This window comes from Mustela erminea, chromosome 19, assembly GCF_009829155.1.
Source record: "Mustela erminea isolate mMusErm1 chromosome 19, mMusErm1.Pri, whole genome shotgun sequence".
NCBI lineage: Eukaryota > Metazoa > Chordata > Mammalia > Carnivora > Mustelidae > Mustela > Mustela erminea.
The window spans coordinates 25,703,731-25,725,558 of record NC_045632.1 but is presented as its reverse complement, the minus strand read 5'-3'; the positions used below and the strand labels follow the sequence as shown (position 1 = coordinate 25,725,558).

General features: G+C 36.2%; 1 protein-coding gene across 1 annotated transcript in view; it reads left to right on the top strand.

Moving 5' to 3' along the window:
• ITFG1 (integrin alpha FG-GAP repeat containing 1) overlaps positions 1-21,828 on the top strand; it is a 293,792-nt gene that overhangs the window by 79,536 nt on the left and 192,428 nt on the right. The window contains exons 7-8 of the mRNA XM_032326067.1: positions 9,194-9,255; positions 21,023-21,104. Coding sequence (XP_032181958.1) covers positions 9,194-9,255; positions 21,023-21,104 — 144 coding nt within the window. The remainder of the gene's footprint in view (positions 1-9,193; positions 9,256-21,022; positions 21,105-21,828) is intronic.

The window sequence follows — 21,828 nt, the reverse complement described above, 5'->3', positions numbered from 1 at the left end:
TGTTGATGACCTCTGAACCAGAGTGCAGTTAAACTGCCACTGGGAAGGGGAAGAGCTCCTTTGTCTTCACAATTTCAGCTGCCATGTTGACTTCAATGTGCTTTTTTATGAACAAATGGAAGCAGGGGGAAGATATTTTTATTATGCTCATACTTATGCTCATCTTCACTAATATAACCAGACCTAAGAAAGACTGGACAGTACTAAAGAACAGATGTAGAGCAGGTGTTCTATAGTACAGATGTAAACATGAGCTTGGCATGTCCTCTGTGCTCAAGATTAAAGCAGCACAAACTGTGATACTGCTTTGAACCATTTTTTGTGGAAATACCTGAAGCTTCCATAAAATACTGAAAAAGTCTTATGAACTCTGTTTTTCAAAATGGACCATAATATTTACTCCCTTGGAAGTACAGTGACTTTCATCATTCAAGGAGAATTTCTTCATGCAGGAACTCCAAATGACATGATGAATACTTTTTAAAAACTTCCATCAAAATATTTTTTCAAACAGCAAGATGTCACACTGAAAGGATGCAGTGCTGGAAATTACAGTTTTTAACCTCTTCCTTCCTACATAGTATATCAAAAGGATGTTAAGTGCCCATTACTATCTAACTTTAAACTTTGATCACAATCATAAAGCCTTGTTTGCATTTTTCCTAACGTGGTATAGTTAGCGTAGTCGAACTTCCAATTTTAGTTTTTAAGACTCCTAAGTGGGCTTCCTTTTGATGCCAACTTTAACCAGAAGATTTTTCGCTTGAAGGGAAGGCTGTGCAGCGCTTGGCAGTATTTAAAAATGCAGTAGCTTAATCCTTTCAAACTATGAATGGAAATAATTGAAGCAATACCATTTAATGTTTTTGTGTACACTTACTCAACTATGTATATTTTCTGGGGAAGAAACTGCATGTGCATTGAATAGTTTCACTTTTTTACTTGTTATAAGATTTTAATGAAAAGGGATTTCATTGAGTTTGGGGCTTATATCCTGAATTTTTCACTAACTCATGATCTTTTGTTAAGGATTATTTCTTCAAGTAAATACCAGTGAACTCAGCCATCATCATACTGTATTTCTGTTAGCATTTTAAAAAATTAGTTTTTAAGACAGGAAGAATAAACCCATATCCAGTGTGTGGTCTGCTCCTGTAAAGTGAATTGCTACCTCTTCTAGCATGTAAGGTATCCAGTGTAAAAACCTTGACCCCAACCCCAGGTATTTTTTCTACCCCACCCTACACCTCATTCTCCCTTGTTCAAGCAATCTCAGAATATAGTCTCATGCATATTCTCCTGGCCCCTGCCACTACATGTTAGCTAGGTCCTGGACTTAATTCAGGCTATAGTTCCTTTTTCCCTTATGTGTACATCACATCCCTGGCTAGATTATTTTGTAACTTAACCCCACTTTGTGGTCTAGTAGCCAGGAGAGAATATGAGACAAACTATAGGAACTTGGAAGCATGTTTTCCAATGGGAGCAGAATCCTCTCCCTCATCTTTAAACAAGAGAGAGCACTACTAGCCTTTAGGGAAAACATCATGTTCAAACAGGAGTGAATACCAGCCTATAACAGTGAAAACTGGGCCACTTATGCAAGCTTTGAGGACTCAAGTGAATCTGAGGGCTGAAGACTTCAGGTTCATCACCCAGATGTTCCTAATTCATGAGTCAGGTATCATTCTTTCCAAACTAGGGCCCTGACGTTAGCATACCAGACCAGCTTAGGTTGAGAATTCAACCTTCTTTGGAGATCTTCTATTCCTTTTTTTTTTATTATTATTTTTTATTTTTTAAGTATTCCAAGATTCATTGTTTATGCACCACACCCAGTGCTCCACACAATACGTGCCCTCCTTAATGCCCACCACCAGGCTCATACATCCCCCATCCCCTCCCTAGTGTTTCTAGATCACTAATTCGATCTTCTGCCTTGGTTACCCTAGCTGTTAGAGTATTTAGATTGGACTGGATCCCACTGATATCATTTTTAACTTCTGCCAGGTCAGCTCTCACTTCTGTCCTTAGAAATTCTATGTTGTCACTAATGGTTTTCTCCAACCTAGCCATTGCCTGGATAATTGTTACCCTGAATTCCCTTTCCAACATACTATTGATGTCCATATCCAATAGTTCTGATGGAGAGGGCACAGTCTGAATTTTTCCTCTGTTGGGTGTTCCTCCTTCTAGTAATTTTGGTGAGAAGTGGTTGAGGGGATGTATAGCTGAACATATCAACCACGACCTAGGCAATATCCACCTGGAAAGTTTCAGAGCAATCGGAAGTCACAACCAAAAGGAAAGAAAAGGGAGAGAGAAAAATAGGAAAAAAAATAAAATAAAATACCAGAAAACCCAGCTAGAATGAGCCCTGAAAGTAAGATCTGTACGGTATGTAAACGAAAACGAACAAACAGAAAGACCAACAAAAGTAAAATACAAGAAAAAAAAAAGCCAAAATGAATCCCAAGAATAAGATTTATATAGTACAAAAAAAAAAAATGCACAGAAACACTAACAGAAGAATAAGATGAGAAGATGGTTATAAACCCTCCATGTGGGCATGGAAGGTTAATTCGGTTCTTCCTGGGTGAGTCTTTTTATCTTTGTTAAAGGACTCTACTTTCCAGAGATACAGGGAAATTAAAACTGGTTTATAGATAGGGATAGTATTGAAGAGGGAAAAGGACTACCTTGAAGCTTATATCTATATGTATTAAAAAAAAAAAGAAGAAAAGAAAAAGAAACACAGGGATATATATGAAAAAAGTTCAAGTTAAAATGTTATTATGGAATACATTGTATTAAACCTCATTTGTAATGGTAAGTAGGTTAAAAAAATTAAAAGAACAAGAATCGTGAAAATGAATTTAAAAAAAAAAAAGAAAAGAAAGAAAACTTGTATTTGTGAAAAATACAGGTTTGGGGGCAATACCAGGAGCTTAATATATTGTTTTCCCCTGGTGTTGGGGTTTTACAATTTTATGGGGACACTGTGGTGGTTGTCCTCTCATTCTTTTGGCTTGCCTTCTGGGGAAAGAGCCTGCCCTGTTGTTTTTCGGTCAGTCTTGCTTGGGCTGCTTTGCCCTGCCCCTTATCAAGGGGCTTGGCTCTTTGGAAACCTGTTTTTCAGGATTTTTTTCTTTGGTGACTTTTTGTGGCTCTTCTGGGATTTAATGGAAAGCTGACTCCACTGAGACCTCCACCTCATAGAGAAACCTCAGTCTGCTCTCTTCTGGGTGGTCCAGAATACACAGACTCTCCCTCTGCAAACTCCACTGAACACCACAGGCTCCCACAGGCATTGCGCACCCCCTGGCCACCTTCTCAGTGGTCAGTGGTTGCCCAAGACCCCCAGTTGTCTCTGCATTCCTGTGCCATGAGAACTGTGAGTGATATTGGTCTAGGCGAGTCTGAGCCCGGGTGGCTACCATTGCCAGACTGCTGTCTGGAATCCATGCCCATGCCCAGTGTGCTACACCCCATGGAGGCACAGGTTGGGGAAGGCTGCAGGCCGACAGACCCCAACCTGAGACTGCACCGAGTTCTCTCAGGCATGGGCTGGGTATGCTCAGACCCCAGGATCGCATAGGTCTCGGAAGGCTGCGGGCCGGAGACCACAGGCTGGCATTCACACGGGGCTCTCTCAGGCTCCAGCAGCAGTGTACCCAGCCCAGCAGTGATGCAAGTGCGGAATGCTGTGGGCTCAGAGACCACAGAGGCCTCACCCGGCTCTCTCTGGCATAGATGTGATCACCGGTGGTGACTGTCGTGGGACCCTGGATTTAGGCCTGTGCCCATGGCCACCCAATTCTACCAGTTGCCCCTTAAGATCTTTTGTGCTTTTTGAGTGCTTTTAACAAGTCTCCAAGTTAATACTGGTCCCCAACCACAGGGCACTTTCATATTGGGGTATTACTTTACAATGGGTCACTTCTGGTGGCTCCCTCCCCCTTCAGTTTATCCTCTGATATCAGTCTCAGTATTCCCACTCCATGTTACCTCTCCACTGATGTCTTCCGCCCTGTAGAGATCCAGAAGTGTATAATCTTACATCTCAGGCTGATTTCATGGGTGTTCAGAGTGTTCTGGTAGATATTTAGCTCACTTTAGGGGATCGGTTGAAACAAATCCTGGTCTTAGTCTTCAGCTCATTTTTGCCCTCCTACTACAGGAGATGAGAACCTCTTTAGATGCTACTCAAGAGGCCCTCTTGGTTTCACACATGGCTTTTACTTTCTCGTCAGTCATGCTTAGTATTGGTGTCTCTCCTCTGTTTCTTCAGGTAAGCTTAACAATAGCCATCCAATTCCACTGTCTTTATAGTCAGTGTTTATCTCATATTTCTCAAAAAGCCTGAAATACCACACCCACTAGTGTATTCCCTTCCACCAAAATACCATCCCAATAATACCAGTAAAAGATAGTATGGCCATCTGTTCACTCTTTAACCCCAGTGAAAAAATCCTTATTAGCAGTCTCTTTTGAGGTGATCCAACTTCAAAATCTTAGTATTTGCTTTCTTTTTTTTTTTTTTTAAAGATTTATTTATTTATTTGATAGACAGAAATCACAAGGAGGCAGAGAGGCAGGCAGAGAGAGGAGGAAGCAGGCTCCCTGCTGAGCAGAGAGCCCGATGCGGGACTCGATCCCAGGACCCTGGGATCACGACCTGAGCCGAAGGCAGAGGCTTTAACCCACTGAGCCACCCAGGTGTCCCAGTATTTGCTTTCTTAGGTCACTTCTGGTATCAACAGTTGTAGATTGCATTTTCTGAGAAGTAGACTTTGAAATAGAAACTAGTGTGCAAGAAGTTTTAGGGAGTGCTCTTATAGTCAGTACTACTGGAGGAAATGGGAAGGAAGCAGAATTGGGCTATGATTTAGTGTCAAATAAAAACCTCACCAGACCTTGGTCTTCTGAATGCCTTGTGGTGTGGCCCTGCAGACTTTTCCTGAGTGATGGTGGCGGGGGTCTAGACTTTATTTCTCTGAACTGACCAGTTATTGAATGCAGCCTAGTGTAGAAAGGGATGCAACCTTTGGCAAAGCAATTCTTTTCACCTAGAGCTGTTCCAGAAAGGGCAACTGCGTAGGGCTGTCTGCCAGCCGCATTTCCAGTAAGCAAAAGAATAAGTCTTTTATGCAGAAGGGATCTGGGTGGCATGTCACAGCATCTGTTACAGTTTCATTGGGTACATTTCCTTCCATTATATTATGTGAATGAATTACTCTTACCCATGTAGGAGGTGAGAAGTTGGTTGCTTTATTGACTTTTTTCCTAGCTTATTTAATTTCATTTCTTTATTTCATTCTCATTTCATTCAAAGTCAGAGGCATGATTTCATCTTGAATTGTTGATTATTAATTGTCTCTATTTCTCCACAAAATGAATCATTTATTTTTCCTATAACCTTTTTTTGCATAATTGAATAGTGAAATGAAGTTTTTAAATCTATTTTACAAGATACTTCCAATCCCTCATCCAAATTTACTGTATTTCAAAATCTTAATATAATAGCTCATGAAGCTATGAAAATGGAATCAGCAAACGTGGTTATAGTTGTTAAATTTTCAAACTGTGAATGGAAGAGCAGAAAGCTCATGATTTATCACCTTTTATGCAAATGTATTGAGACTAGTGCAGCGCCATCAGAAAAAAACATTTTGTGTTGTTTTTCTATGAAGGGTAATAGATTGCTGGTAACCACCCACCCCTCCCTTCTAACTGTCTCTGCTTGGTCATTTGTGGTAACAAAAGAGCTCTTCCAATCCTACAAAGCTAACTGGCTTATCAGGGCAATGAGCCTGTGAGCCCTTGTCAGAAAGATGCCCCCTCCTGTCTTCTCAAATGCGTTCAGAATTTCAACACTGTAAATGTTTTCAGTTTGAACAAATTCACCTGTATTGTGTAATAATAGTGTAATTATCCGCTTTACTTCTGTCAAATAGCTCAGAGCTTGCACTGACATGGTTGTAAGTGATTCTTAGAAATCTCTATGGCTGTTAATACCTAATCACTTTCTTATGCTGATTACTCACATTTTCCTTTTTTTTTAATTTTTTTTTAAATTGTGTTATGTTAGTCACCATACAGTACATCATTAGTCTTTTTTTTTTAAAGACTTTTTTTAATCAATTTTTTTTATTTGTATAAACATATAATGTATTTTTATCCCCAGGGGTACAAGTATGTGAATCGCCAGGTTTACACACTTCACAGCACTCACCATAGCACATACCCCACCCGCCTTTCCCAGCCCCCCTCCCCCCAGCAACCCTCAGTTTGTTTGTGAGATTAAGAGTCACTTATGGTTTGTCTCCCTCCCAATCCCATCTTGTTTCATTTATTCTTTTCCTACACCCCAAACCCCCCACATTGCATCTCCACTTCCTCATATCAAAGAGATCATATGATAGTTGTCTTTCTCTGCTTGACTTATTTCGCTAAGCACAATACCCTCTAGTTCCATCCATGTCATCACAAATGGCAAGATTTCATTTCTTTTGATGGCTGCATAGTATTCCATTGTGTATATATACCACATCTTCTTGATCCATTCATCTGTTGATGGACATCTAGGTTCTTTCCATAGTTTGGCTATTATGGACATTGCTGCTATAAACATTCGGGTGCACGTGCCCCTTCAGATCACTACATTTGTATCTTTAGGGTAAATACCCAGTAGTGCAATTGCTGGGTCATAGGGTAGCTCTATTTTCAACTTTCTGAGGAACCTCCATGCTGTTTTCCAGAGCGGTTGCACCAGCTTGCATTCCCACCAACAGTGTAGGAGGGTTCCCCTTTCTCTGCATCCTCACCAGCATCTGTCATTTCCTGACTTGTTAATTTTAGCCATTGTGATTGGTGTGAGGTGGTATCTCATTGTGGTTTTGATTTGTATTTCCCTGATGCCAAGCATCATTAGTTTTTGATACAGTGTTCCATGATTCATTGTTTGCATGTAACCCCCAGTACTCCATGCAATCCCTGCCCTCCATAATACCCATTACCAGGCTCATATTTTCAGATAAAAATTAACAGTTTTTAAAACATTCCTAAGACAGGAGTCACTATAATCAGTCATACATATTTTGAATGAAATGCTCTAACATAAAACCCTTCTTTTCCCAAGATACCTTTTAAAGATGCAATAGAGTAACTATTTATAGATAGTTCAAGCCAATTTTCAGGAACCACTGTATATTTTATATAACTAAATACAATATATATATACATATATATACCCATAAACACACTTACATATGTCTGTAGACATGTATATGTGTATATATGTGGGGCGTGTGTGTGTGTATGGTATCATTTAGTTGTAAAACAGTTATTCAAACACATTTCCAAGTACATAGAAACCACAGAGATATAAAAACCAATTAGGCATGACTCTTCCCCTCAAGAAGCTCAGGAAAGACAGATATGAAACTGGAATATCATAGGATCTTGTAATCATGCCAATTGAGATACCATAGTGGAATAACAATGAAGGGAAAGCTATGCCTAGGGAGAGGAAGGGCCTCAGGAACAGTGGGGACATCAGATAGCTGTGACATAAAAGGGTACTACAGAGAGTCAGTTTCTTGTGAGAGAGTAGCAGGAAATGAGCATGGAAACTTAGATAAGTAGGCTTCCTCATATGGGAAGAAGAGATACTGGAAGAGAAGGAATGAGATCGGATTTGCACTTTTATTTTTTCATCATGCTAATAGCAATGTGGAGGGTATATGGGAAAAGGAGAGGATGTTGGCTGTAGGTGCATCATCTCACAAATCTCAGGTATTGTTTGGGAATTTTCCTAGATGAGCATGGAAGTACAGAGTAAAGAAATTATCTTCAGGGGCACCTGGGTGGCTCAGTGGATTAAAGCCTCTACCTTGGGCTCAGGTCATGATCCCAGGGTCCTGGGTTCGAGCCCCGCATAGGGCTCTCTGCTCAGCAGGGAGCCTGCTTCCTCCTCTCTCCTCTCTCTGCCTGCCTCTCTGCCTGCTTGTGATCTCTGTCTGTCAAATAAATAAATAAAATCTTTAAAAAAAAGAAAGAAAGAAATTATCTTCATAAAAGACTTCAAAAAGACAGGGAAAGCATCCTTAGTGTGGTAAAAATAAATCAAGAGATATCTGATATATTGACAGAAAGAATAGTTTCACTTACTTGGAATCAGGAGTTTAACTACAACTAATTGTAACAGAGAAGAAATTACTTAGCTTTCTGGGGATTCTATGAAAATTCTTATTATTATAATTATTTCATAAATGAGCTTCATTAAACTCATATGAAATCTCTACAGAAAACACATTAAAATGTGAAGGATAGTTTTCTTAAACAAATTTAATAGGACAGAAAAAATCTTTTCTTTAAAATAGTTATGGTCTGCATATCACTCTGAATAATTCCCACTTTTTAAAGCATGAAAGAGTAATGTTATTTTAATATTCTTATGAGTCAGCTCATCATTCTGAAACTATGTATTTGCTAAGTAAAATTGCCACTATGCAAATATAATAAATACTACTACTAGAATAGATTTGCATTTCACCTGGCCTTTGGATTAATAGGGTGTTAGATTTGACTGTCAGCCTATTATTTTTCAACAAATTTTATTAAAAATCTTACACTTTCCAATAGAATAAATTTTTTTAGTTGGACTACATGAAGACAATTCTTCTATTCAAAATTTGAAATACAATTTATTGTTCACTTAACATAAGTACTAAAGATTTTGGATGCTATGATACTGTGACTTAAAATAACACTTAAGCCATATATATATATACATATGCTTCCTTATGTATCTCATATATATATATATGAGATACATAAGGAAGCATAACTCTTAGGTGAGAAAGCACAATGTGATTCTAATTTGAATATTTTGTTTAAAATATAGTGTGCTTTAAAATAAAAATGTATAAGATAAAAAAGGTTAATACACATAACTGCTCTTAAAAATAAAGAATGCTTTTGAAGGAATAATACCAAATGCTGCCTTTAAATACATTTTCCTTAGTTGTACTAGTACAGGATAATATGCTTTCTTTTCTTTGACAGGATCAAGCTCCTTAAAAATAATTTAAAATATGTTTAAGTACAACTCTATTAATAACTGTTTTTCTTCCTGTTTTAAATGTATACATCAGTAACAAAACTTACCATTCTATTATTTTCCTTCTAGATTTATTCCTCACGACATTGTCTGCCTCTAGTACCTTCCAGTTTGAGATATGGGAAAATGTGGTAAGAAATCTTTTCTTTGAAGCTTTTTTAAATGATGGCTTTCAGTAAAAAGCACACAATTTTAGAAAATAAAATGAAAGTAATCACTTGGTCGGTTGGTTTCAACAATAAATAGAACAACTTTAAGAGCCTTTGGTTGCATTGCTGCATTCAAACTGCTGAATATTGCTAAAGGAAATGATTCATTCAGCATCAATTCCTCTGCAGGTTTTTAGGCATGACTGCCAATTAAACCAATCAGTCTGCCCTAATGTGAATGTTAACAGGGCCCCTGCTAGGCTGTCAGCTGTTGAGAGAGGTTACTGTCATTTAATTTGTCAGCATGATGGTTTATTGAAGAAAACCCTTTTTAAAAGACTAATTTTTCCTTCTTGCCTTCAGGCTTATATAAAGAAAATAAGAACAACATGCACTAAACTTACTGCCAACTTGACCAGAATTAAGGAGTCTTTCCCAATATGTGTATATTTTAATGGCAAACTGAAGATCTCCAAACTGATGTGATTTTATTTTATTTTACTTTTAGCTTGGCATAGACTGTATTAAATATTAATTAATGAAGAACAGAACACTCCAGATCTTAAAATTGAATTTCAGGCTGCATTGTAGAGGACAGGAGTTGAGGACAGGCCAAATTGGCCAACTGACTGACATTGATCAAATAAAGGTCAAGTTTTAAACCTCATGTTCCTCCTATGCAAAATGGGAATAAGAGTGCTTCATATGTTATGAAAATTAAATGAAATAATGTGTGTAAAGTGCCAAGCACACAATAGACACTTAACAAATTTTAATTTTAGATCTCTTGATATCCCGTCTATTTAATACAGATGAAAAATAAGCAGATCTCAAAAATTTATCATGCAGTTTGTGGAAGGAAATTCATTATCAGGCATCTCTTAAAGTATAGTCAGTGATGTTGGTCGTGACTCAAATATTTTTCACAGAAACAAACTCAGTTGAGTGGAAAAGCTATGTATAGACAAGATTAGAGCTTTTAAGTATGACTTCTACAGCAAATAATTTTATCCTTTTTTTTTTTAATATGAGAAATGGGAGATAGACAATCAAACCAGAAAGATTTATTTTTGTCTACTTTTTTAAAAGTGTAATTATATTAGTTTTACTGATAATAGAAATATGATTGTCATATACTTAATAATTATTGTAAATTAAATCTCCCCCTGCTGGGGGACCTTTGTTTTTAGGTGACCTTGGAAACAGTACCAAGAAAAATCAACCATTTTGACTAATCTCTATCCACCTGGAGGATAAAAAAATCTCATTACATTTAAATATAAGGTGTATATAAAATTATTAAGTACTTTTAAGTGTATGATGTCCTCTCAGCCTAGGCTGATTTTCTTTTTCCCTAGCTTAGATTATTATTTTTTTATTTAAATATAATTAACATGCAGTGTTATTTTAGTTTCAGGTATACAGTATCATGAATCAGCAGCTCTGTACAATACTAAGTACTCATCAGGATAACTGTGCTATTTTTTTTTTTTTTTTTTTAGGATAACTGTACTCTTAATTGCCTTTATCTGTTTCACTCATCCCTACACCCACCTCCCCTCTGGCAAATACTATTTTCTTCTCTGTATTTAAGAGGCTGTTTTATTTGTCTCTGTTTCTTTTGTGTATTTGTTCATTTTGTTCTTAAATCCACATATGAGTAAAATCATATGAAATTTGGCTTTCTGATTTATTTCACTTAACCTTATACCCCCTAGAGTCATCCATGTATTGCAAATGGCAAGATCTCATTCATTTTTATGGCTGAGTAATAGTCCATTGTGTATATATACCACATCTTCTTTCTCTATCTATGAATGGACCCTTGGTTGCTTCCATATCTTGGCTATTGTAAATAACACTGCAATAAACATAGGGGTGTCTGTATCTTTTCAAATTAGTGTTTTTGTTTTCTTTGGGTTGATACCAAGTAATGGAATCTTTGGATCATATGGTAATTCAGTTTTTAATATTTTGAGGAACTTACATGCTGTTTTCCACAGAGGCCCCACCAATTTGCATTTCAGTCAATACACAGAGGGTTCCTTTTTTCCACATCCTTGCCAACACTTGTTACACTTATTTCTTATGTTTTTGATTTAAGCCATTCTGACAGATATGAAGTGGTATCTAATAGCAGTTTTCATTTCTGTGATGATTAGTTATGTTCAACATCTTTCCAAGTATCTGTTGGCCATCTATGTCTTTGGAAAAATGTCTTTTCAGGCTCTTTGCCCATTTTTTAATCAAATTATCTGGGTTTTTGGTGTTGAGTTATGTAAGTTATTTATATATTTTGGATATTAACCCCTTATTGAATATCATTTGCAAAGACCTTCTCCTGTTCAGAAGGTTGCCTTTTGTTTTGGTGATGGTTTCCTTTACTGTGCAAAGATTTTTCTTTTGGTATAGTCTCAATAGTTTAATGTTGCTTTTGTCTCTCTTGTTTCTCTAGACATACCTAGAAAACTGTTGGTGCAGTCAGTGTCAAGGCAATTACTGCCTATTTTCTTTTCGGGAGTCTTATGGTTTCAGGTCTCACATTTAAGTCCTTAATCTATTTTGGGTTTATTTTTCTATATGGTGTAAGAAGGTGGTTCAGTTTCACTCTTTTTGCATGTAGCTGCCCAGTTTATGTAGTACCATTTGTTGAGGAGACTTTTTCCCATTGTGTATTCTTTCCTCCTTTTTCATAGATTGACCATATACACGTGAGTCTATTTCTGGGCTGTATTCTGTTCCATTGATCAATGTGCCTATTTTTCTGCCAGTGTCATACTGTTTTGATTACTACAGCTTTGTACTATATTTTGAAATCTGCAGTTGTGATACCTCCAGCTTTCCTCTTCTTTCTCAAAATTGCTTTTGCTATTTGGAGTCTGTTGTGGTTCCATACAAATTTTAAGATAGTTTGTTCTAGTTCTGTGAAAAATGTTTTTTGTATTTTGGTAGATTTCTTTGGGTAGTATGGACATTATGACAATATTCTTTCTTCCAATCCATGAACATGGAGTATCTTTCCATTTGTTTATGTCATCATCAGTTTCTTTCCCCAGCATTTTATAGTTTTCAGAGTATGGGTCACTTACCCTCTTGGTTAAGTATATTCCTGGTATTTATTGCTTTTTGTGCAGTTGTAAATGGGATTGTTTTCTTAACTTCTGCTGCTGCTATATCATTATTAGAGTATAGAAATGCAAGATTTCTGTATATTAATTTTGTATCCTGTAACTTTACTGTTTTCATTTATCAGTTCTAGTAGTTTTATGGTACACTTTGTGTGTGTGTGTGTGTGTATATATATATATATATATACATATATGTGTATATATATATATATATATATATATATATATATATAAAATCATGGCATCTGCAAATAGTGAAAGTTTTACTTCTTCCTTACCAGTGGATGCCTTTTATTTCTTTTTCTTGTCTTACTGCTGTGGCTAAGATTTCCAGTACTATGTTGAATAAAAGTGATTACTGGACATATTTTCTTATTCCTGATCTTAGAGAAAAAGCTCAGTGTTTCACCATTGCATGTAATATTAGCCAGGGTTTTTCGTATATATGGCCTTTATTATGTTGAGGTATGTTTCCTCTAAAACTATTGTGTTAGAGTTTTTATCATGAATAGATATTGTACATTCTCAAATGCTCTTTCTGCATTTGATGATATGACCACATGGTTTTTATCCTTTCTCTTGTTAATTTGATATATCATATTGATTGATTTGCATGTATTGAACCACCTGTGCATCCCTGGAATAAATCCCCTTAATCAAGGTGAACAATTTTTTATGTAGTGTTGGATTCATTTTGCTAATATTTTGTAGAGGATTTTTGCATCTGTGTTCATCAGAGTTACTGTTCTATAATTTTTATCTTTTGTACTTTCTTTGGTTTTATTATGGGTAATGCTGGCTTCATAGAATGAATTGAGTGGCTTTCCTTCATCTTCTTTTTTTTTTTTTTTAAATTTTGAGAAGAATAGGTAGTAGTAACTCTTTTAATGTTTGGTAGAATTCACCTATGAAGTCATTTGGTCCTGGACTTTTGTTTATTGGGAGTTTTTTGAAAACTTATTAAATTTCACTACTGGTAATCAGTTTGGTCAATTTTTCTATTTCTGATTCAAATTTGGGATGTTACAGTTTTCTAGGAATTTATCTATTTCTTCTAGGTTCAATTTGTTGGCATATAATTCTTCATAATATTTTCCTGTAACCCTTTGTATTTCTGTGCTATTCATTGTTATTTCTCCTCTTTCATTTCTGATTTTGTTTATTTGAGTTCTCTATTTTTCAGGAGTGGGTTGCTTTTTGGATGAGTCTGGCTAAAGGTTTATCAGTTTTTGTTGATCTTTTCAATAAACCAGCTTTTGAGTCATTGATCTTTCTGTTTTTGTTTTTGTTTTTTCTGTATTTCACTTATTTCTGTTCTAATCTTTGTTATTTCTTTACTTCTACTGGTTTTGGACATTAGTTGTTCCTTTTTCCAGCTCCTGAGGTGTAAGGTTAGGTTGTTTATTTGAGATTTTTCTTGTTTCTTGAGGCTTCTGTTGTTACAAACGTCCCTCTTAGGATCACTTTTGCAGTATCCCAAAGATTTTGGATCATTGTGTTTTCGTGTTCATTTGTCTGCGTGTATTTTTTTATTTTCTCTTTGATTTCTTCCTTGACCCATTCATTGTTTAGTATCATGTTATGTAGTTTCCATGTATTTGTGTTCTTTCCAAATTCTTTCTTGTGACTTATTTCTAGTTTAATATTGTTGAGGTCAGAAAATATACATGATATGATTTCAGTCTATTTGAATTTATTGAGACTTGTTTAATGACCCAATGTGTGATCCAATCTGGAGAGTGTTCCATGTGCCCTTGAAAAGAAAGAGTATTCCTCGTCCTTTTGGGTGAAATGTTCTGAATATATATCTGTTCAGTCCATTTGGTCCAATATATCATTCAAAGCTATTGTTTCTTTGTTGATTTTCTGTCTGGGTGATCTATCCATTGATGTAAGTGGGATATTAAAATTCCCTATTATTATATTCCTGTTGATTTTTCCTTTATGTCTGTCAATAGTTGTTTTATATATTTAGCTTCTACCATGTTGGATGCATAAATATTTACGATTGTTAGATCCTCTTGTTGGATTGTTTCCTTTGTCATTATGTAGTGTCCTTCTTTGTTTCCTAAATGGTCTTTGCCTTTAATGTCTCTTTTATTAGATATAAGTATTGATTGCAACCCCAGCTTTCTTTTCACTTGCATTTACATGGTAAATGTTTTTCTCTCCCTTCTCTTTCTGTCTGCATGTGTTTTTAGGTCTGAAATGATTATCCTATAGGCAACATATAGATGCATCTTGCCTTTCTATCCATTCTGTCACCCTTTGTCTTTTATTTGAAGTATTCAGTCAGATCATTTACATTCAGTATAATTATTGATAGGCACATACTTACTGCCATTTTGTTACTTGTTTTTTGGTTGTTGTTGTTTTTCTTCTCTCTTCATTCTTTTCTTGTCATCCTTTGTGATATGATGGGTTTTTTAGTGATATGCTTAGATTACTTCCTCTTTATTTTTTGTATCTCAATTACAAATTTTTGGTTATATGATTATCATTAGGTTCATATATAACATCTTTTGCATACAATAACCTGTATTAAGTTGATGGTCACTTAAGTTTGAACCCATTCTAAAAACACTACATTTTTACTCTGAAACCCACCCCATGTTTTCTGTGTATGATATCATATATTACATCCTTTTATTTTATGAATCCCTTGACTGGTCTTTATAAATATAATAGATTTTGCTGCTTTTTTCCTTTAACCTTTGTACTGCTGTTTTAAGTGATTAATCTAGTGCTTTTATTATATTTGTATTTACTTGTGAAATCTTTGTTGTCATAATTTTCTTACTTCTAATTATGGCCTTTTCTCTCCACTCATAGAATTCCCTTTTAGCATTTCTTGGAAGGCTGGGTTAGTGGTGATGAACTCCTTTAACTTTTGTTTGTCTAGGAAACTTTTTATCTCTTTTGTCTTCTGAATGATAACCTTGTTTGGTAGAATATTCTTGGTTGCATGTTTTTCCTTTCAGTACTTTGAATATATCATTCCACCCCCTTCTGACCTATAAACTTTCTGCTGAAAAATCAGCTGATAGCCTTATGTGGTTTCCCTTGAATGTAACTGATTTAGGTTTTTCATTTTTTGTTTGTTTGTTTGTTTGTTTTTTCTCTTGCTGCTTTTAAAATTCTCTCCTTATCAGTACTTCTTGCCATTTTAATTATGTGCCATGGTGTGGACTTCTTTGCATTGATTTTGTTTGGGGGTCTCTGTGTGTCCTGGATCTGGATGTCTGTTTTCTTCCCTGAATTAAGGATGTTGTCAGCTCTTACTTCTTCAAACAAATTTTCTGCCCCTTTGTTTCTTCTCCTTCTGGGATCCCTATAATGCAAATGTTATTACAGTTGATTATATCACTGAGTTCCCTAAGTCTACTCCCATTTTTATTATTCTTTTTTTTCTTTGCTTTCCATTGGTTGCGTTCCATTACTCTGTCTTCCAGGTTGCTAACCCATTCTTCTCCCTTTTCTAATCTTCTACTGATTCCCTCTAGTACATTTTTAATTTGTTATTGAGTTCATCCTCTTTAACTGGTTACATTGTATATTTTCAATCTCTTGTCTCACTGAAATTCTACACTCTTTTCTCAAGTCCACTAAATAGCTTTGTGATCATTACTTTGAATTCTTTATGTGTACTGCTTATCTTCATTCATTTAGCTTTTTTTTTTTTTTAAAGATTTTTATTTATTTATTTGACAGAGAGAAATCACAAGTAGATGGAGAGGCAGGCAGAGAGAGAGAGAGGGAAGCAGGCTCTCCGCTGAGCAGAGAGCCCGATGCGGGACTCGATCCCAGGACTCTGAGATCATGACCTGAGCCGAAGGCAGCGGCTTAACCCACTGAGCCACCCAGGCGCCCTCATTTAGCTTTTTTGCTGTGGTTTTGTTTTGTTCTTTCATTCGAAAAATATTCCTCTGTTTTCCTGATTGTCTAACACTCTGTTGTTACATATTAAGGAAGTTGGGTTTGTCTCATCTTGAAAGTAGTGGCAGCCTGCTGAATAAAACATATTAAAGCAATGTAGTAGGAGAAAAATCATCAAGAAGAGACCAGATTTTGATCTGATCCTTTTTATTATTGTTGACTTTAAAGAAAGTTAATAAATTGGCTATTGAACAATAGAGACTAAGGGTTGTTCTTGCTGCAAAACAGCTGGATCATTAAGATACCCATGTTAACAATTAAAAAATCACTGGTACAAATTAAGAGAAATGTAAACTCAATTACTTCAGATAAAGTATAGGTTTTATAAAATGGAGGATTATTTCAGTTAGAGATTGGGGAAACAATTTGTAGTATTCACTATTAGCCAAAAAAAAACCCTTGAAATCCTATTAGGTACTAGAACTAGAGCATCAGCAAATCTTGTTAGAATGCAGTTGTCCACACAGTCCCATGAAGGTACTCTAGGAGGCAGAAAAGTTAAGAGAGTTTATAGGCCAAAAGGGCTAAGATGTGAGTGTGGGGAACTCCGACTGGTTTGATGAGACATACAAACCTCATGCTACAAGTAGCTCAAAGACAGAGCAATTGCTTCCATTTGGTCTACTTAGGATCGTCAGGGAGAACTTCAAGAAAGATGTGGTATTTGAAGTGGCCAGTATAAATGAGCAGGATATTAATGGTTGGAAGTGACAAAAAGTGGCAAGTGACAAAAGTGGGCAAGGAAATACAGGGGAAACTCAGAACATATTCAGAGAATAGAATGTGGCTGGTTTGGGCCAGAGCATGAAAAGATACTGAAAAGTTAGATTAGAAGAATTGGTTTAGGTAAGATCAGCAGAAGTCTTGACTTCTAAACTAAGTCATTTGACCTTTTAAGTATTTACTGAGAAACTTTTAAATGTTTTAGGACTGAAGGTGAGATGAAAAGAGCTTTCATTATTGCAGTTATCTTGCTACTCCATATCAGATAAGTTTGCATGGAAAATCTAGAGGCAGGGAGATAATTTAAGTAGAATTTACTATAACCTAGAAAAAAGATGAATGATTAAAGGACTAAAGTATCAAAAATGGCCTACAAAGGATAAATGTTAGAGAGAAAGACCATTAATGAACGGTTACCTTGTGTTTTCTATTAGTGACTAGTAACAAATAAGATGAATGAAATACCTGATTTGAGGCAGGGAAAATATTATGTCAGATAAGAGACATATCAAGGAGGTGGTAAGAATTGTTCAGACTAGAACTCAAAGAAGAGACTAAATAAGTGTCACAAAGGGGAGTAGCTAGGACAAGAATGGCAAAGTCATTGGGCTTTACCCATCACCCTTTATGCCAGAATTCCATCTTGGCATTATTACCATTTGAGACCAGATAATTCTTCATTGTAGAGTTCTGTCCTATGCACTGTAGGTTGTTTGTCAGTATCTCTGACTTAGGTGCTAATAGCTAGCTCCAGTTATGACAGTCATATAGATCTCCGGACATTGTCCAGTGTCCCCCAGAGAACAGAATCACCCCCAGTTGAAAATCATTGCTGTATATGAATAAAACTGTAGATACAAAATAGTCATCAGATATTGCTTCTTGGTCATTTTTTCCAAACACTGTACATATAAGAGTTTTCACGCTAAATATTAAAACACATGGGCTGGGGAGACCTGCGTGGCTCAGTCAGTTAAGCATACAACTCTTGATTTCAGCTCAGGTCAGAATTTCAGGTAATGAGATTGAGCCCTGCATCAGTCTCCACATTGGAGCCTGCCTAATATTCTCTCTCCCTCTGCCCCTTCCTCCCTATCTCCCTTTCTTTCTCTCTCTAAAAACAAACAAACAAACAAACAACAACAACAAAACACGTGCAGGCCAAAGCATAGGTAGTCATCTACAAAAAGATACTTGTTACAGCATTGCACTTGTGGCTGGCATTAAAACAGAAAATGGCAGGTAGTTTCCTCTGTCAATGCCAGTGGGTTACCTGCTTCAATAGTAGGGGGTAGTTTTGGTAGCAGAAATAGTGGTATTACTACTAGTGTTCCTACTTGTGATAATAGTGAATATATGCATATATTCTACTAAGCACTTTATATGGATTATCACTAATCCTCACAAAAGCTTTGTAAAAATACATTTTCAAGATAAATAAACAGATGCTTAGATTAGAACTAACTTACTCAGATCTGAATGCTAGCAAACAGTGGACCTAGAAGTTGAACTAGGAAATCTGTTTCTAAAATTTCTACGCTTAAATCTTTGTACAGTCATTTCATATGGTTATAGGCAAAAGGAAAGGCAAAAGACATAACTGCAGCAGAACCCCTAGTGAATTAAGACAAATTTTGGATTGTAGGGACACACTGAAGGCCAGTAAGAACAGCATGGTAAAGAATGGGATAGAACATAGTGTATTAGTGTCAAAAAAAAGCCCATGATCGGGACGCCTGGGTGGCTTAGTTGGTTAAGCAACTGCCTTCGGCTCAGGTCATGATCCCAGCGTCCTGGGATCGAGTCCCACATCGGGCTCCTTGCTCGGCAGGGAGCCTGCTTCTCCCTCTGCCTATGCCTGCCATTCTGTCTGCCTGTGCTCGCTCTCTCCCCCTCTCTCTCTCTGAAAAATAAATAAAATCTTTAAAAAAAGAAAAAAAGAAGCCCATGATAAAAGCACTTGCAGCTCATCAAAGCACAGGACTGCCATTATGAAAATACCATGTAAGAGCTTGATAAGTTCACATTTTGCAGAATACTTCTAATCTATCATTGCACTGATCCTCTCTAGAATGCTCAAGTAGATAGTACATTAATCCCCTACTAAACTGTTAAGAAACAGACCCAGAACAGTAATGGCTGTCCCAAAGTGAGATGACTTGCCAATGAAAGCAGGATTAGAACCCCTGTTATCTAACTCCATGTCTAGTGACCTTTCTACTAGACTATACCAAGAATATATTCTCTTCCTCCAGCAGTTAGAAGGAAGTATTACTTTCCTTCTATTGAGGTTCAGGGTTCATGTGGCATCTTAGACATGGAAGGACATCACCTGGGAAGTACTTAGTGTTTCTTGATGGAGATACATTGTAAAGTTATATCCAGAAATATTTCTAGGTATATTTACTAAGTTTAACATATTTTCACTGGAGTAGTTTGTTCACTTGAATCAGTATAATGAGGTGATATTCTACTTTATGATACATGAAGCTGAAGTATTTTAAAAGAGATTTTTCCATTCGTTCTATAATGAATCTCTAGAACCATTATGTCCACTCTGTACCCAGTGCTGTGGTCTTTCTAAAATGTAAAAACACCTGACACTTCAATCAGAACTTGGGCACCTTTGATATATCTGTAATGTAATTTCAGGTATCGGTAAGACTGGAGGGGATTCATAAGGTATAAGACACTGTGTAAATAAGATTTCTATAGAAAGATCATTCAAAAAGTATATCAGATATATTAGTAATTGTAGGGAAAACATATTTCTGCATGCAGATAATAGTGTTAAAATGTTTAGAAAATTGTCTGCCACAAGACAAATCTTACCCACTTACTCATGTTCCTCAATCATTTGGTCTTCATGTTTTTAATGCAGCAGTGCTTTTCTTTGTAAATATCAGAAGGGATTTCTTAAGAAACTAACTTGCGGGGTGCTGGGTGGCTCAGTGGGTTAAAGCCTCTGCCTTCAGCTCGGGTCATGATCTCAGGGTCCTGGGATCAAGCCCCGCATCGGGCTCTCTGCTCGGCGGCGAGCCTGCTTCCTCCTCTCTCCCTCTCTGCCTACCTCACTGCCTGCTTGTGATCTCTGTCTGTCAGTATGTCAAATAGTAAATAAATATGTCAGTGATAAAAAGAGTGCTTCAGATCCCAAATTCAGTGTTTGGCTGATTTTTCTGGTATTGTCACCTAAAATTATAGAAAAGAAAGAATAATTTAAAGAAATGCATATTTTTATAAGTAAGATGTGTAACTCTCCATTTCAGAAAGAGTAACTGAAACAAATGATCTCTAATGGGTTTTCTTTTTTTATTTAGCTTAGCCACCCCTAGTACCTGCCAGTCTTAATCCTTGACTCCCTTTTCTCAATGATACATAAATTTGAATTGTTAAGTAATTAGCTCTGTAAGGATCAGTGGAATTCTCATTTCATTTGAATCTAAATTTTTTTCTTAATTATGCCCAATAGAAATTTTTGAAATCTGTGAAACATACATTTGCTACTTGTACCATTTATATATATTACCTTCAGAAGTTCTATTTCCCTGACATATCTTATCTCCCAACTGGATTGTAAGCTCCCTCAAGGTAGGAATTTTTTTCATACTTCTTTGTTTTACCAAATATAAAGAATATACCAAATATTCTACTGTTTCCATGGTACTTGAAAGTAGAAGACAGTCATTACATCTGAAATTATAAAGAAGATTTAGTAAAGGATATACAACTGAAAGGGACAGCAGAAAAGCACTCCAGGCAATCTTTATCAACTCACAGCAGTTTCTTTCTTTCTTTTTTTTTTAATGATAAAGGTATTATAGGAAAGTAGAATAATTTTTGGACAGTACAACAAAAGCCTTAAATTATTTATTTCCCTGCTTCAGTTTAAATGCTTTCTTTCACATGTGACAAATGAATAAATTATGATAGTCTAACCCAAAATTTTCTGCCATTAACAGGATGGAAATTTCTCTCTCAGTACTGTATTTGAAAAACCTCAAAATATGATGGTGGTCGGACAGTCCGCATTTGCAGACTTTGGTAAGATTCTTTTCAACTTCCAAATTCCACCCCTCTCTCTAACCTAGTCATATTAATTTCCTATACCTGAATATAATTTTGTTGTCTTCAGGAGTATTAAAGATTTTAAAGATGCCTTTTCTAGTATTATGCATAGAAGGTGGTCAATTCTTTAATACAAGGAGCAATTTATGACATTTACATTTAAAGTGTAATTTGAACTTCAAAGACTCCTTTTTGCCAGAGTAACATGCAAAACAAAGAAGTCTATTGAGGCTTTTCTGAGAATACCAAATAGTAATTATTGTGAAGTCTTCATATATATCTAGACTATGGAACCAAAAAACAAACAAACAGAGTTAACCTGGCCTCTTGAAACTTTTTATTTACGTCACCATAAAACCATTTTTATTTACATCTTAATTCCAAAGAAGAAAAACATCTATTAGGAATTTGCTGCATGAGAACACATGCATCTCTGTTTTCCGTAAGATTCTATCCCATAAATCAAGTTTACTTCAGTTAGGAACATCTAAAACACATATGGCTTTCACCATTTGCCATTTATTAAAAAGAATTTTGGTATTCAGTGGGAAAGTAGTATAGCTGACCACCATCTAAGAGTTTGAAGCTCACTCCCCTCCTGTTTTTCCTTCATTCTGCCAATAAACACCTCAGCCTATTCCTCAGAATCCAGATGACATGTCATCATGTCCAGAGGCCTCAGTTTCCTCATTCATAAAAT